Raw genomic sequence first — 14,540 nt, 5'->3', positions numbered from 1 at the left:
GTCCGAAAACCACCGATTTTATGAGGAACAGACCAAAACTATGAAGAATAACCTGAAAGTCCTGTGAAAATCTAGACAGTTGAAAGGCATGAAAGGCAAGTGTAAACATAACAGACTGCATTACACTCCCTTTCTGACAGCACTCACTAAACGTTCTATGGCTCTGAAAGCCAGGAAAACACTTAGCGATTTTTTTCCCTTGTAACTAGTAATACATGGAGCAAACAGAGCTCCATGCACTACAAAGACATATGATCGTTTCACAGATCATAAACTTAAATTAGGTGTTCTCGACATGGATGCCAAGATTGGTCTCAAGGTAAATTAATTGGCATTCATATCTCAAACCCATAATAAACATGTTGTGATTGGCGACCTGATCGTAATTCTCTATGTAATTTAATGAATAAAGGACCCAACAAATTTTAAGCTGAAAAAAATGTTATATCTATGTAGGACTGACAAATGCTAGCTGTCAAATCATGAAGACTCACAAAGAAAGGATTACATCAAAATATGAAAAAATGCACACTCAACCACAGTCATAAGATCATATTTTCAAATTCCAATACACACTCATTTATAATAACTTTGATGTATTTCAATACAGGTATATTAGTGATTTCCCCAGATTTATAGCAGAACTCATAATTTATTTTACAAACACATTCTAGCACTGACAACTTTGTAAAATGGATAAAGCATCTCTGTGCAAATTTGAACTAATGAGACAATTATAAGCACATGGTTGCTATATCTGTGTGGAATCAGAACAAACACAACAGCTACAAGCACTGTCAGTCTGCTTTGCTAGCAGTCTGGATTCTGACAGCCTCCTTACTTTTAATTAAACATACATGTGGGACCCAAATGACTGCCTGAAAATCCAAACATGATGGAGCTGGCTGTGCAAGCCACTGTTAATCTGAAGATGCTGGCTGCATCCCTTTTCCCAAACTGCATAACCCTCAGGGTTGATTAGAAAGTGTCCAGGGGATCTCTCTTTGTATGACCACTGTGGGACACTTGCCATCCACAGTAAAAAAAGAAAAAAAAAGTGCTATTTTTCTGAACCATACAGTTCATAGTGTCATCCTCTACAATTACCTCTGAACCTGTTAGTGCAAGGAATCTGAGTGAAGCCTAAACTAATGGGGGGACAAATGCCCAAAAATAGGGATACATTTTAAATATTGTTCTTATAAACTTGTGTTAGTATGCATTTTCTGAAGGATATGAAGTCTGGAACTCAAATGAGTGTTATTATTTAGTTACTTCAATCCTCAGTGATTTGTCAGAAAACCAGTAATTTTATGAAAAAAAGACTAAAAACATGAGGCAAAAATCTGGATATTCTGCAAAAATCTGGAGAGTTGAGAGGTATGGTTCTATAAAGTCTGTCTTCAGGAAACCGCCAAACATCCCCAAACGTGTCCATGCCATTATTGTCTAACTTATTAAATCTTTAACAGCACAATTGCAAAAAGAAACAGAAGAGTGTCTTTGTCACTACTACACAGACTGCAAGAAATGCATTTATTCTGTTAAGAATACTCTATTCACTTTGGGGGAAATATGCAAGAATATGAAGACTTGAGGTACTCCAGCACTGGCAGACACTACAGAAGTGATTAAATGTCATAACTGCTCTGTTGAAGTATTGACACTTACCAGAAATTTCCTCATTTCACTGTAGTTGGTGATGATTCCATTATGGATCACAACAAACTCTAAAATATGAAAAACAACATATATAAGGAAATGAATAAGTAGTACATCACAGTTTAATTTTTTTTTCTTGTTGCTGTTACTAATGTATGAAATACTTTACAAGAAAATAGTTTTTTCGATACATGAAGGAAGCAGAATAATTTAAAATTTTTTTTTACATAAACAGACTTTAACACAAACCCATCAACCCATCAAATCTTGTTTTATTCAAGACCAACAGACTGAACAGGCCTTCAACAAAGGTGTTCTACGGGAGGGTGCCACCAACAATGCAGGTGACTATGTCCCTCTACACCATCCTAATTAATATAACTAACTTTAAAGTCATCAAACCTAAGTTATTTCAACAAGCTAAAATTAAATTGGCATAAAAGGACTCCTGTCATCAACCAAACTAATACCCACTTACATGACTCTAAATATGTAAGCATGCTGTAACATAAATACCGGCATTATTATAAAAGCATCATAAAAAGAAGTTTCATTCACCAAAACCCTAGAGCTCTTGAAACCACTTTTTTAAGGGGGAAGCAGACCTATGTCGGACTATTACAGAAGCAGTTTGGGTTACTGTAAAATGTCCTTTGGATTTTGTAGCTTTCATACGGACACCTGACAATGCTACAGCAAAATATTTTATTTTTTCATCACTGAAGCAAATTGTTTCTGTGTGCTGCAGGGAGCTCTGACAACTCTACAATCTTCTTAAATATTATTACATTTAAATCTCAGAAAAGGCTGCCCTCACCTTACAAACAGTACAAATGCAAACCAACATTTCACCCATGAGACTCTCACATTATTATACAGATCCCTTGGGAATAACTGTTTCAACTTGCACTACTTTGCAAGGCTAACAAAGTGCCTTTGAGTATTTTCCAAAGATGAGATTTACCAAGGAGATATGCCCACCTTCTTTATACATGGTTGATCACCAAAATCAAATGTGAAACTTAAAAGTAGTGTGAAAGACTATGAAAGCAGTTACTATTGCAACATATTTCATATGCACAACACAATTTAATGTTCAAACAGGTGACATGAGCAGAAGGTTGCAATGCATTGTACTATACATGTCTGACAGCAATAAGCTGAAATATATTATTATGGTCATTATGTATTCATTTGATCACAATCAAACATCTGAGGTATACATCACCAATAGCCTCTCCACAGGATATGTGCCCATAGAATGGAGCACGGCAACGGTGGTCCCGCTACACAAGGGTGGGGCCACAACTGACCCTGGGAACTACCAACCAATAAGCCTGACCAGTCTGACCTGTAAGGCTATGGAGCGAATCATTACGGAACTCATAAATGGAGAGATTGGGAACCTCCAGTCGCTGGATCCCACATAGTTTGGCTTCGTTAAGGGCAAATCATGCCTCCTGAACCTGGTGGATTTCTTTGAGACAGTTACTCAGGCAATAGATAAGGGAAAGGAGGTACAAACGGCTTACCTTCACCTTGCTAATGCATTTGACACCATTTCCCATTCAGGTATTATTGATAAGCTCACCAGCCTGGGCATAAACCCTTATGTCACAAGATGGATCGCAAACTGGCTCTCAGACAGATCCCATAAAGTAAGAGTAGCGGGATCTATGTCCGAATACAGACCAGTAATGAGTGGTGTGCCTCAGGGCTCTGTCCTGGGGCCCGTCCTGTTTGGCATATACTTCTCAGAAGTACAGACAAGCACGGAAGGGCTGTGGCTCACTAAGTTTGTGGACGACTGCAAACTGGGTGCTACAACAGAGTCTCCGGCCGACATGGAGATCCTCCAGAAGGTCCTAAATGAGACTGATGCATGGTGTCAAAGCCATGGTCTCAAGCTAAATGCAAAAAAATGCGTAGTAAACCCCTTTGGAAAAAACAGAGTACCCGCAAACTACAACATAGGAGGCAATCCCCTGAAATCTGTAGAAATAAGGGATCTAGAGACCCAAGTAGATAGTCAGCTTTCCTTTGATAACCATGTTGCCAAAGTGGTTAGAAAATCCTTCTATGTGACCCATCTGATCACGAAAGGGTTCGCATCAAGATCTAAGGATGTAATGGTGTCCCTCTACTCTTCCCTCATCAGACCCATTATTGAGTACAATGCACCAATTGGAATGTACCTGGCTAGACATCTCCAGCAGCTGGAGAGACCACAGAGGTACCTAACCAAGAGGATTACTGGCCTCAAACAGTTGCCTATACAGCACGATTGAAAAAGCTAAGACTGTTCTCTGTTGCATACCGCTTTCTCAGAGGTGATCTATGTCTAACGTACAGAGCCATGTCCAACCCAGAATTGTTGAACATGCTCCATCTTAGCAAAACCAAATCTACTCGAGCTACATGCTCTAGGGATATAAACCTCAACACAACAATGAATAGAACATGCTGGAGGGATAGATTCCCTTCGCAGAGACTTCCCTTACTATGGAACAGGGTCCCAATCTACATAAGACAGAGCCCCTCACTATCACTCTTCAAGAGGAACCTTGATGAGTGGATGGGTAACAGAAAGTTCACACTGGGGATCACACCAACAGCACTACTAGATAGGGGCCAAGGGTATTAGCTGCTAGTACAAGGATCTAGGGAACTACTAAAGGGGCGGTGAATACTGCACAATGTGGCTGGGCTAATATATGCCTTCGGGCAGATAGCCCAGTACCAACCTATGAACCTATAAAAAGGTTGTGTTTAGTGGTTCCAGAGGCAGACTGTGACTGAAACTGAACTACCCCTGCTATCATTTGATTACAGTTAAACAGTCACTGATCTGGTTTGACAGGGCTATTGTGTGTTTCAGTGAAACAAAATGAAATATATTACTGTATCCATTATTATTGTTTGACACAATCAAGAACTTCAGGTGCACAAGTCAACAAAATGGTTAGAACTGGTGGGTAGAGAGGCAATCTGTACAGAAAAGTGGCTGAGCACTCCTGTTGTTTGATCACAGATAAAAAGCTACTGACCAGGTCTTTGTAGAGTTACAGGTGTTTGAAATAAGATGAAATACTTTATTTTGACCATTATTATTTTCATATGACCAGAGACATCTAGGATTCACAGTGTCAGTAAAAAGACTTTAACCACCTTGTATGGTAGAAATGAGCTCTCTAGTATTACTTGTAGGAAAACTACTGATGGAAGACTATTTAGCAAATGGAGTAGTGCACGGGAATTTATGTAAACCCTGCCATAACAGACTGCTGACCTATTCCAGTTAGCCCCACACATTAAATTGCTTCCTGCAGCTCCTCTCTTTCTTTGAGGTCACCAGCTGCAACTGAAAGAAGAAACATAAAAGAGCTATTCAAGTATCCATAGATAATTACACATAACAGGCAATATTTTTCATAAAATTCATTTATTTATTATTTTCATTTTACATTTGTTTACCAGGAGAGTCCGACTGGGCATAAAACCCTTTTTCAGTGGAGGCCCAGGGAGAAAAGCTCCATTGTTAGTAAACTATTTTGTGAGTAGAAAGAAAATTGTATATTACAATAAAAAGAAAAACAGTAACAGACATTCGTAATGGTAAAAAGACTTGACCAGAATAAATTGTTCAAGTGGGAGACAAGTCCAATAATCTTGTATAACAATGCTTCTAGAAGACAGTTCTTACAGTAGTAGCAGGTAGTGACATTGTATACAATAAGAGTGCAATTATGATACTTACTCTTATATACAGGCAAACTGAAGACTTAAAATCGGGTAGACATTAACAGTGAGAAAGAAAAAAAAAACATAAGGTAGTCATATGATTATTACATATGCAATTAAAATTTTAAAATCAGCTAGTTCAATGGTTTGGGCTACCCATACCCAGTACATGTACAAGTCCAGGAATTGGCGAGGTGGGCTTTAATGTGATGCTTTAAGTTTAAGCTAGTTAGAGGCCGAAATATGCATATCCACAGCTAGTGGGGTTTGGCTTTATTGGCCTGAATTGTCCATTAAAACGACGAAACAAGTCATGGGCATTCAGAATCACCAATTAGCTGAAACACCTGATGTTCATAAGGGTCATTAGCATATATCCCATGTGCCTCTGATACAAGAGGTTTGGGAGGTCACTCAGTGGAGGTTATAGCTTTGCTGGAGTTTTCATTTTGTTTTTACTGACTGGTTTTTCAGTGACCTGCTCACTTATTGTTTTAGTTTGTTGTTTGGGATATTTTTGTAGTGACCCTAATGATAATGAACATCAGCTGGGTATAACAGCCCTGTGTTTCTTACACTCTGCTTGTGCTGTGCTGATGAGGTCATAACAAGGCCGAAATATGCATATGCACAGCTAGTGGGGTTTGGCTTTACTGGGCTGAATTGTCCATTAAAATGACAAGTCATGGGCCTGTCAGAAGGAACAGGATTTTTAGCAACTGTGTCTTTAACACCTTTAGGGCCCTGAGAAATAATCCCTAGATCAGCAGTAGGATTCTTGAAAAGGAACTGATGAGAATCAGTAACACTATAATACCTGTCAGGCTTTCTGGGAGCAGGAAGAACAAAATTAAAAGTCAAAGAATTCTAAATGAAAACATCATCAATTTCCAAAACCGGAGGGATAGCCAAAGGCTTATGCTGTGGCAAATCCAATAATTCCCTAATCCATTTCTTAGACTGATAGTAGTCCTGACTTTCCCATTTGAAATGTTCCCTAAGGGTATTCAGAGTATCTTCTGGAGGGGAGGCAGAAGGGATGGAGTCTTCGGCATCAGAATCCTCAAAACCAGAAAAAAGCTGTGAGTTTCCCTCTTCATCAGCAGAGGTTCTGGAAACCTCAGAGTCTGAGGCAGACAAAACTTCTGAGGACAATTCCCTAGCCCTCTTAGAAGGAGGTGGCTGAGAGCCCCTGATAAGGGGCAAGAGATCACTAGCCACCTTAATCATCTGAGACTGAGGCATTTGAGGGGAGGCCGGCACCTGCTTTGGAGTAGATTTTCGGCTGGAAGGCATGCTAGAAAGCCAGTAGGACTCAGGAGGCCTAGTCACCGCAGAAGTCTGAACCAAGGTTGTTGGTCTGGATCAGGTCTCTGGTTGGAGAAAAGAAGCCTCAGAAGCCGGCACTGCTTAGCGGCTCCGGATCCATTAGAGGCAGCGACTGGTGGAGCGTCCGAAGATGAAGTGGAAGCCGCTGCGGCATGGAGGACTCAGAAAAGGTCTCTGCAGATGCCTGCTGCTGAACATCCGTGGACTGCAGGGGCAATGAAAGCGCCTCACTGACTACCATTGGGCCGAAAACCAACTTAACAGGGACGTCATTGGTTAATTTGACCCTAAGCCTGTTGCGGTCTTTATCCTTGCTCTTCTTAGGAACATCTGAAGTTGGAAGACCAGAAGACGCCATACCAACGAACTCAGGTCAAACTCTGAAATGCTTGAACAAGATCCTAGCTCTACGGCGAATGGTATGCGGGTTGAAAGAAGCACAGAGAACACAATTAGGGATGTCGTGCTCAAGGCCCAAACAAGTGGTACAATAGGAGTGAAAATCACAGTGCGGAATCTGTTTTCCACAGGCAAGACAGTTATTAACTTTATCTAACATTCGTTAAAGCAAGAAAACAGGGTCCCCAACGGGGTACTTATCTGAAGATATCTTCAACTAAGCAGTCAGAATACAAAAAGAAGGTAAGCGGCCGACCGGCACGCATGCAAAATGCTTCTGCTTCGGGCTCCGTGGCAAGAAAGATTGGGGAAATGGCGTCAGCTGCCTTCTTTTGTACTTGACATCCTGATGTCAGGCTTAAACCGAAGGCAACCGACGTCATATACCATGGACTTTGGTATTCTGGCCTACTGTGGGCTACTGGGAGCCGGATAACCCATTTTGTAAGGACTGCAACAGTGAAACACGATGAACATCTGCTATTACTAAAGAAAGTACGGGTTTGCCTTTTTCTACTGGATTCAGTTTCTCTCCTTATGAAAAATTTACACCAGATTTATTACAGGCATAATTACAGACAACTTTGGCCAAAAACAGCTGCACATTCTATTATATATGCCAAAATGCTGAAATACTATATAGACAAATGGTGTATATACCCTACTGAACATTACATAAAGGAGTTAAAAATCTTTCCTAAAATACCAGCACTGGCCATCAAAACAACAGCTTCAGAAAAATGTTTACACCTTTATCACACCAAAATTCTCAGAAAGGAACAGCTGCAACTATAATCTTACTAAAGAAGGCTGCAAATTATGTCAAATTTGCATCTTTTGATAGGACCTCTAGTAACTGTATGGGTTTTTCTCAGGGTATAAAACACTCACCAAAGCAGGGGTTGGCACTCCAGAGAGGAACAGGATGCCACCGAGGACATACCAAAATTAAATACAGCTGGCTTATCACAAAATATGCAATAAAAAAGGTTCAACTTCAGAAGAAGCAGATGAAATGGATTGTTTTGGCTAAAACCTAGAAATAGGCATGATGGTCTCAGCGGCTTTAAGCTTTTCCTACTTAGAGGTTAAACATTACACAAAACACAGCAGTCACTGAAGTCATATTGATTGTCTTAAATACACATAAATAGGTGCTGTGATATAATAAACGGAAAAAAAAGTATTACTCGTGCAGATTTCATGTCGGAGTGCATTGAATTAGCCCAGTTATAATACTGCAACTCATGTCTAATAGGAAATAGCTAATATTCTAGTCATCTGGTTATTTGCATTTTGTAATTTTTTGAACACCACAGGGGAATTAAGTGATATTAATCTTGTATTTTAAGGATGAAATATTTTACATTCCTAAACTTTTAGGGCTCTAATGGAAAGCCACACTCATTTTTTCAATTATTTTGTTAAAATAATATACCATGCTCACATTTCATTTAAATTATAAAAATGTGCTATGCAGTGTACAAGTTTTAGCCAACCACCACATGATACATATCAGACCAAAAACAGTATTAAAACAACATCAAATCCTTAACCTAAAGTAAATAAAACAGTCCCACCTCCAGTGCCTGTATGACAGTTTATAATTTACAGTACCACTGTGAAGCTTTAAAATGTAAGTGTATAGCAAAATAAAAGGTCTAGCTTACTTGTTAAGAACAAGAAGTGATCCACCGTGATTTGGAAAACAGAACTTCCAGTGCATCTTACTTAGTATGAAGGTATGAGCAAATGAATTGCAAGTCTCAGTTCTGGAAAAAGCCAGCTATCCCACACTCCCAAAGTCACATGTACGCACACACATGCACACCATCACCATTTCTGTGTCCTTAGAAGCAGTGACACTGCCACCATGTTACAGCACCATTCATAAGAAATACAAAATACACCAGGTGAACTTAAGTGTCTCAAGGACCAAGAGATCAGTACAGAAAGTAAAGGTGAAGAACAGTCACAGTAGCATTTTATTTACACATGGATGGGTTAGCCTGGGGACCCTTCTCAAGCCATGGCATTGATACAACAAAATTGCATAAGTAATGCATTATAAATTCAAGTTAAGAACTAGCACAGGTTGTTACTAAAACTGTTTAAGCATCATCTCAAAATGTATATAAACATTTACAAGAATAATGCCACTGTCAGTTAGCAAAATGGATTAATACTATGAACTGTTAACATGCCATTTCCTGTATGTAGCCCAGGGTTTGACTCCCTCAGCTTCCATTTGCCGAATGTGTGACAGAGCAAATCAACCAGACAATACACAGTGATAACTGGAAAATTAGTCTAGGTACCTCAGCAGTCTCCTAGACCACAAATGTTTTAACTACCTATGTTCCTACGCAACTGTAATAATTCATATAAGCATGATAGTAAACTCAGTAATCCATAAAATCTAGGATACAATTTAATTTGGGTGTGTTGTTTTAAGTTTAGCCTGTGTCCCTGAAAGCACACCCAAAAGGAAAGGTATTGAATTTATATGGACCATGCTTATGCATTTTGGAACATGATCTAAGTTTGAAATCTCACATGGTAGGGATGTCCATGCTGCACTTACAAATGCTCCAATTTTAATTTATGGCTCAAGGATAGACGACAGACTACATGGAATAGCTGAAAGTTGTGATGGCCTACAGGACAGTAGGGCATCTTATACAAGCAAGCAGTTGGCTCTGTATGACAGTGTGTTCACTGTTGCTTGAAACAGAGACAACATTATGTATTTTACTTAATGTCGCTTAATGCAGCTGTATGCTACAGCTGCAGCAGAGGGCAGTGTGGACAGCAGCATTTTCTCTTGTATGTAAGAGTATGTTTACATACAGCACTGATGTTTCACCAAAATAAGGTCTGCAAAATGTTACAGCACCTAACTCAGATGGATTACAAGCTGCACTTAAGGTGTACAACACGTTACAGACATTTTATTCAAGAGTTTGCAATCTACATCAATATCACAAAGACTGTTAAGTGAAATCACAGAAGTTTCACTTACTATTCGCCAAATGGCAGACAAGTATGGCTGTAGATAAAGAAAATCCAGACCAGCTACATCCATCACAGTACAGTAAACTAAACTGGACTAACCACACCTCTACTCACGGTTTCTTTGTCATTGTGTACATAACCACAAGGGAGTCTTACCCTTCAAAAGCAACATTTTTAAACAACAGTACCACAAATATGTTTCCTCAGTTTGCAAATAAAGTTATATCATACAGCACTGACATTCTTCAAACAGTTCTCAAGCACTTTTGTAGTACATATCTGCAAAACACCACCTTACTTCAAAATAAGCTATCCTCAAAGGACTGCACTTCCGGGAAACACAGTACAAGTTGTACAAGGTCATAACAAAAGTACAATTCTGTACACTTACCATAAATGTAGATGTTCGAGTGTATTCACTGTTGCAGTCATCACATTTGCGTTATCTGCCTGCAGGTAGCCCTCAGCCGGCCTCATTACCAGAGTCTTGGAATTTCTGCATCTGATGCTGTCGCTTCTTCCATGACGTCAGGTCGTCAGGGGTATAAAACATGCAGCCGACACCATTACATCAGTTTTTCCTTGCCCCAGATGTCAGGTACCCCCACAATAGGAAGCAATTATATGGTGTGGAACACCCCCAGCAAAAAGCAAATACACATAGCATAAGATATGGCAAACCAAAAAGGATATGTGAAAGTAAAGACAATCAGGGAGTTGGAGGGAGGGTAACCAGGACTGCAACAGTGAATACACTTGAACATCTACATTTATGATAAGTGTACAAAACTATATTATGTTCTTCGTGTTTCACTGTTGCCGTCATCACATTTGGGTAGATTCCCAAAGCTAAGGAAGGGTGCAGGTAAATTAAGAAGCATTAGGGCTGGCAGTCAGGCCCTGTAAGACTGCTATGGTAAATCCAGCTCTGGATTTAGAAAAGAAAGTCAAGTGGTAATGCTTGGAGAAAGTATCTATAGAGCTCCAGGTTGCAGCTTCCAGGATGTCCCTGGTAGGGACTCCTCTGAAAAATGCAGCAGAGGTGGATGCAGCCCAAGTGGAATGTGTTCTTATCCCCTGTGGGGTACGTTTCCCATGGTGCTTGTAGCAGAAATGGATGCAGTGTGCTATCCATTTGGAAATGGTTTGCCTTGAAATGGCCTTCCCCTCTGCCCCTGCTGCAAAGCTGACTAGCAGCTGGTCAGATTTTCTGAGATGCTTAGTCCAGTCCAAATAGAATCTAAGCTGTCTGTGCACGTCCAGAGAGTGCAGTATCCTTTCCCCTATATTCTGAGGGTTAGGGAAAAAAGTAGGAAAATGAATGGACTGGATTAAAGCCACACTAGACACCACCTTGGGCATAAAAGATGGGTTAGTCTTGAGGGGAAACCCTGTTTGTATGGAAGATAATGAAGGGTTTCACTGCTATAAGGGCCTGCAGTTCAGACACTCTTCTTGCTGAGGTGATGGCTAGAAGTAAAGATGTTTTCCAAGAGAGGAATTTTAACTCTGCTGTAGCACCCGGTTCAAAGGGGGGAAGAGTAAGTTTTTCCAATACAAATTTAAGGGCGCTGTCCTGGGGGGGGGGGTTAAATTTTTGGTCCCTCCAAGGAACTGTTTTACCAGAGGATGAGAGAGAGGGGTGGCTCGGTATTATAATGAGCTGAGACGGCTGAGGCATGAATCTTAATTGAAGAGAAGGAAAGGCCCTTGTGGAGTATTTCTGTTAAGTAATCTAGTATATGAGGTAAGCTGGGCACCATTGTGCCCATCCCGAGAGTGGCTCCAGGAACAGTATCTTTTCTACTTTTCTGAGTAGGATTTTCTAGTACTAGGCCTCCTTGCCTCAAGAATGACATCCAGCCCCTGCTTACTGAGGGTTGCTAGAAGTGAGCTCAGGGGATTAGCCAGACTAAAAGGTTCCAGGTTTGAAGCTTAGGGTGCAGAATCTGGCCCGCCTGCTAGGACAGCAGGGAAGGGGTCTGAGGCAGGTACCATGGTTGTAGCACTGTCAGACTGAGCAAAAGAGGGTAAAAGTGCTGGCATGGCCAGTCTGGTGCAATCAGGATTGTCCTTGGATTGTCCTGTCTTTAGTAGAACCTTCGAGAGGAGAGACAGAGGGGGAAAGGCGTAGACTGAGAGGCTTTCCCAGGTAAAGGACAGGGCATCGACTTTCCAAACTTGACTGTGGGGAGTTCTGGTACAGTATTTGTTCAACTGGTAGTTCTGAGGGGAGGCAAACAGGTCCACCTCTGGAGTCCCCCATCTGTTCCTCAAAAGCTTAAACATTTTGGGCTCCAGTTTCCATTTGTGTGGGTCCATGAGATTTCTGCTTAAGTCGTCTGCCAGTGAATGAATTTAGTTTGCCTGGCAGGAACTGAGCTTGTAGGTGCACTTGGTTGCTCAAGGCTGTGTTCCACACAGCCATAGCTAGTCTGCACAGGGGGTAGGAATGGGTCCCCCCCACTTGTTTATGTACCACATGACTGTAGTGCTGTCTGTCTTTACCAATAGTTGTCCTAGAAGAATGAGGTCTTTGAAGGCTGTCAGAGCATTCTGTACAGCTAACATTTCTTTTTGACTGATATGCAGGTGCATCTGCTTTGGGTTCCATTTGCCCTGAATGCACTGCCCTGCCATGCATAATCTGATGCATCTGTTGTTAGGGTTTGGGTGGCAGGGGGTAGAGTGAAAGGGAATCCCTTGTTGTGGTTGCAGGCCTCTGCCCACCAAAGGAACTCTGCCCTTAAACAAGGAATGATAGGAATTATTGTTTCCAGGTCCTGAGAATGTTGACACCATAGACTTTTTAGATACCACTGAAGTTTCATCATATGCAGTCTTGCATATAGAATCAACATAATACAAAAGGCCATGAACCCCAGAGCTTGCAGTATTTTCCTTGCAGATAGCTGGGTTTTTGTGGTCAGTAGGTTGAAGTAGGTTGTCAAATAAATTTGTTTCTCTGGAGTGAGGAATGCCATCTGGGAAGCTGTGTTCAAGCTTGCTCCCAGGAATACAATCTTTTGGCAGGGTACTAGGTGTGATTTCTTTTCATTGATGGTGTACCCCAGTGAGATTAGAAGTCTCCTTACAAATGGCAGGTGCTGTAATAACAAGTCCTGGCTTTCCGTCTGAATCAGGCAATCGTCCAAGTATGGGTAAATCTGAATATTTCTCTGCCTGTAAAATGCAATGGCTGGAGCTAGGCACTTTGTTAATACCTTGGGCACAGTAGATAAGCCAAAGGGGAGTGCAGAGAACTGATAGTGCATTGAGCCTGCCCTGAAGCGTAGGTATTTCCTGCAAGATTCCCTTATAGGGATGTGCGGGTAAGCTTCTTTTAAGTCTAAGGTTGCCAGCCAGGAATTCTTGGCTAGCATAGGAAGCAGCTTTTGGAGAGTTAGCATTTTGAATTTTGGAACCACCAGACAGGTGTTGAGAATAGACAGATCAAGGATAGGACACCAGGAGTTTTCTTTTCTGGGAACCCAGAACAGTCTGGAATAAAAGCCTTGTCCCCTTTGTTCTGCTGGAACAGGTTGAATAGCCTTGATGCTGAGGAGAGAGAGTACTTGCTTTTGGGCCTCCACCCACTGGTTTGAGGGGAGGTCTGGCCATCTACTTAGGGTTGGGAGTGAGTTGAAGTGGAATCTTTATCCCAGGGAAACAATGTTTAAAACCCATTTGTCTTGAGTAATGCATTACCAGTTTTTTGCATGCAGGGCGAGCTTTCCTCTTAAAGGTGCAAGTAGTTGAGCAAGGCTTGAAGGAGTTAAGGATAAGTCATTGTGCAATTTTACTATAGTGGGGAGGCTTACTACTCCCTGCTTTGGACGTGGGAGCACCCCACTGCTTAGATCTGTACATAACCTGAGACTGAAGTCTTGGTGGTCTGCTGCCCCTGGGTTTAGACTGAGAAGGCCTGGAAGGGACTGGAAAGGACCAGTTCTTTGAAGGCCAATGCCTACTGAATTTAGGTGGCTGTACTTGTAAGAAATCTTTAACGGTTTGAATAGATTTAGCTTTTTCCTCCATCCTTTTGAGGACTTCCACTGCTTTATTGCCAAATACGCACTCTTGGTTAAGGGTGCATCCAGTAAATTTGCTTTTACAAGATCATTTCAAGTTTTGTTCCCTAAGCTAAGCATGCCTTCTAAGTACAGACCCAGGGAAAACAGCCCTGCATCAAAACCACACTGCAAAGTATGTTTACCAACTTGGTCAGCAGAATGCATTAATTCTTGTAAAACTTTGTGTTCAGCACAGTCAGGAATTAACATCATTTTCTGATTAATTAGCCCCATAACATGCTGCTGATACATTAACATATGAAGCTGGCAATTTAAAGCCCTAATGGCCAGAGTAGCAGAGGTGTATACCTTCTTACCCCA

At 41.1% G+C, this 14,540-nt stretch overlaps 1 protein-coding gene across 1 annotated transcript in view; it reads right to left on the bottom strand.

Annotated features, from left to right (window-relative positions):
* The window catches only part of LOC122811285 (glutamine--fructose-6-phosphate aminotransferase [isomerizing] 1), a 1,619,377-nt gene that overhangs the window by 1,163,920 nt on the left and 440,917 nt on the right, over positions 1–14,540 (bottom strand). The window contains exon 5 of the mRNA XM_044083027.1: positions 1,672–1,730. Coding sequence (XP_043938962.1) covers positions 1,672–1,730 — 59 coding nt within the window. The remainder of the gene's footprint in view (positions 1–1,671; positions 1,731–14,540) is intronic.

This window comes from Protopterus annectens, chromosome 9.part0 (genome assembly GCF_019279795.1).
Source record: "Protopterus annectens isolate FY-2018-M chromosome 9.part0, PAN1.0, whole genome shotgun sequence".
Lineage (NCBI taxonomy): Eukaryota > Metazoa > Chordata > Ceratodontiformes > Protopteridae > Protopterus > Protopterus annectens.
The sequence above is the reverse complement of the archived record's forward strand: the minus strand, read 5'-3'. Positions and strand labels throughout refer to the sequence as shown.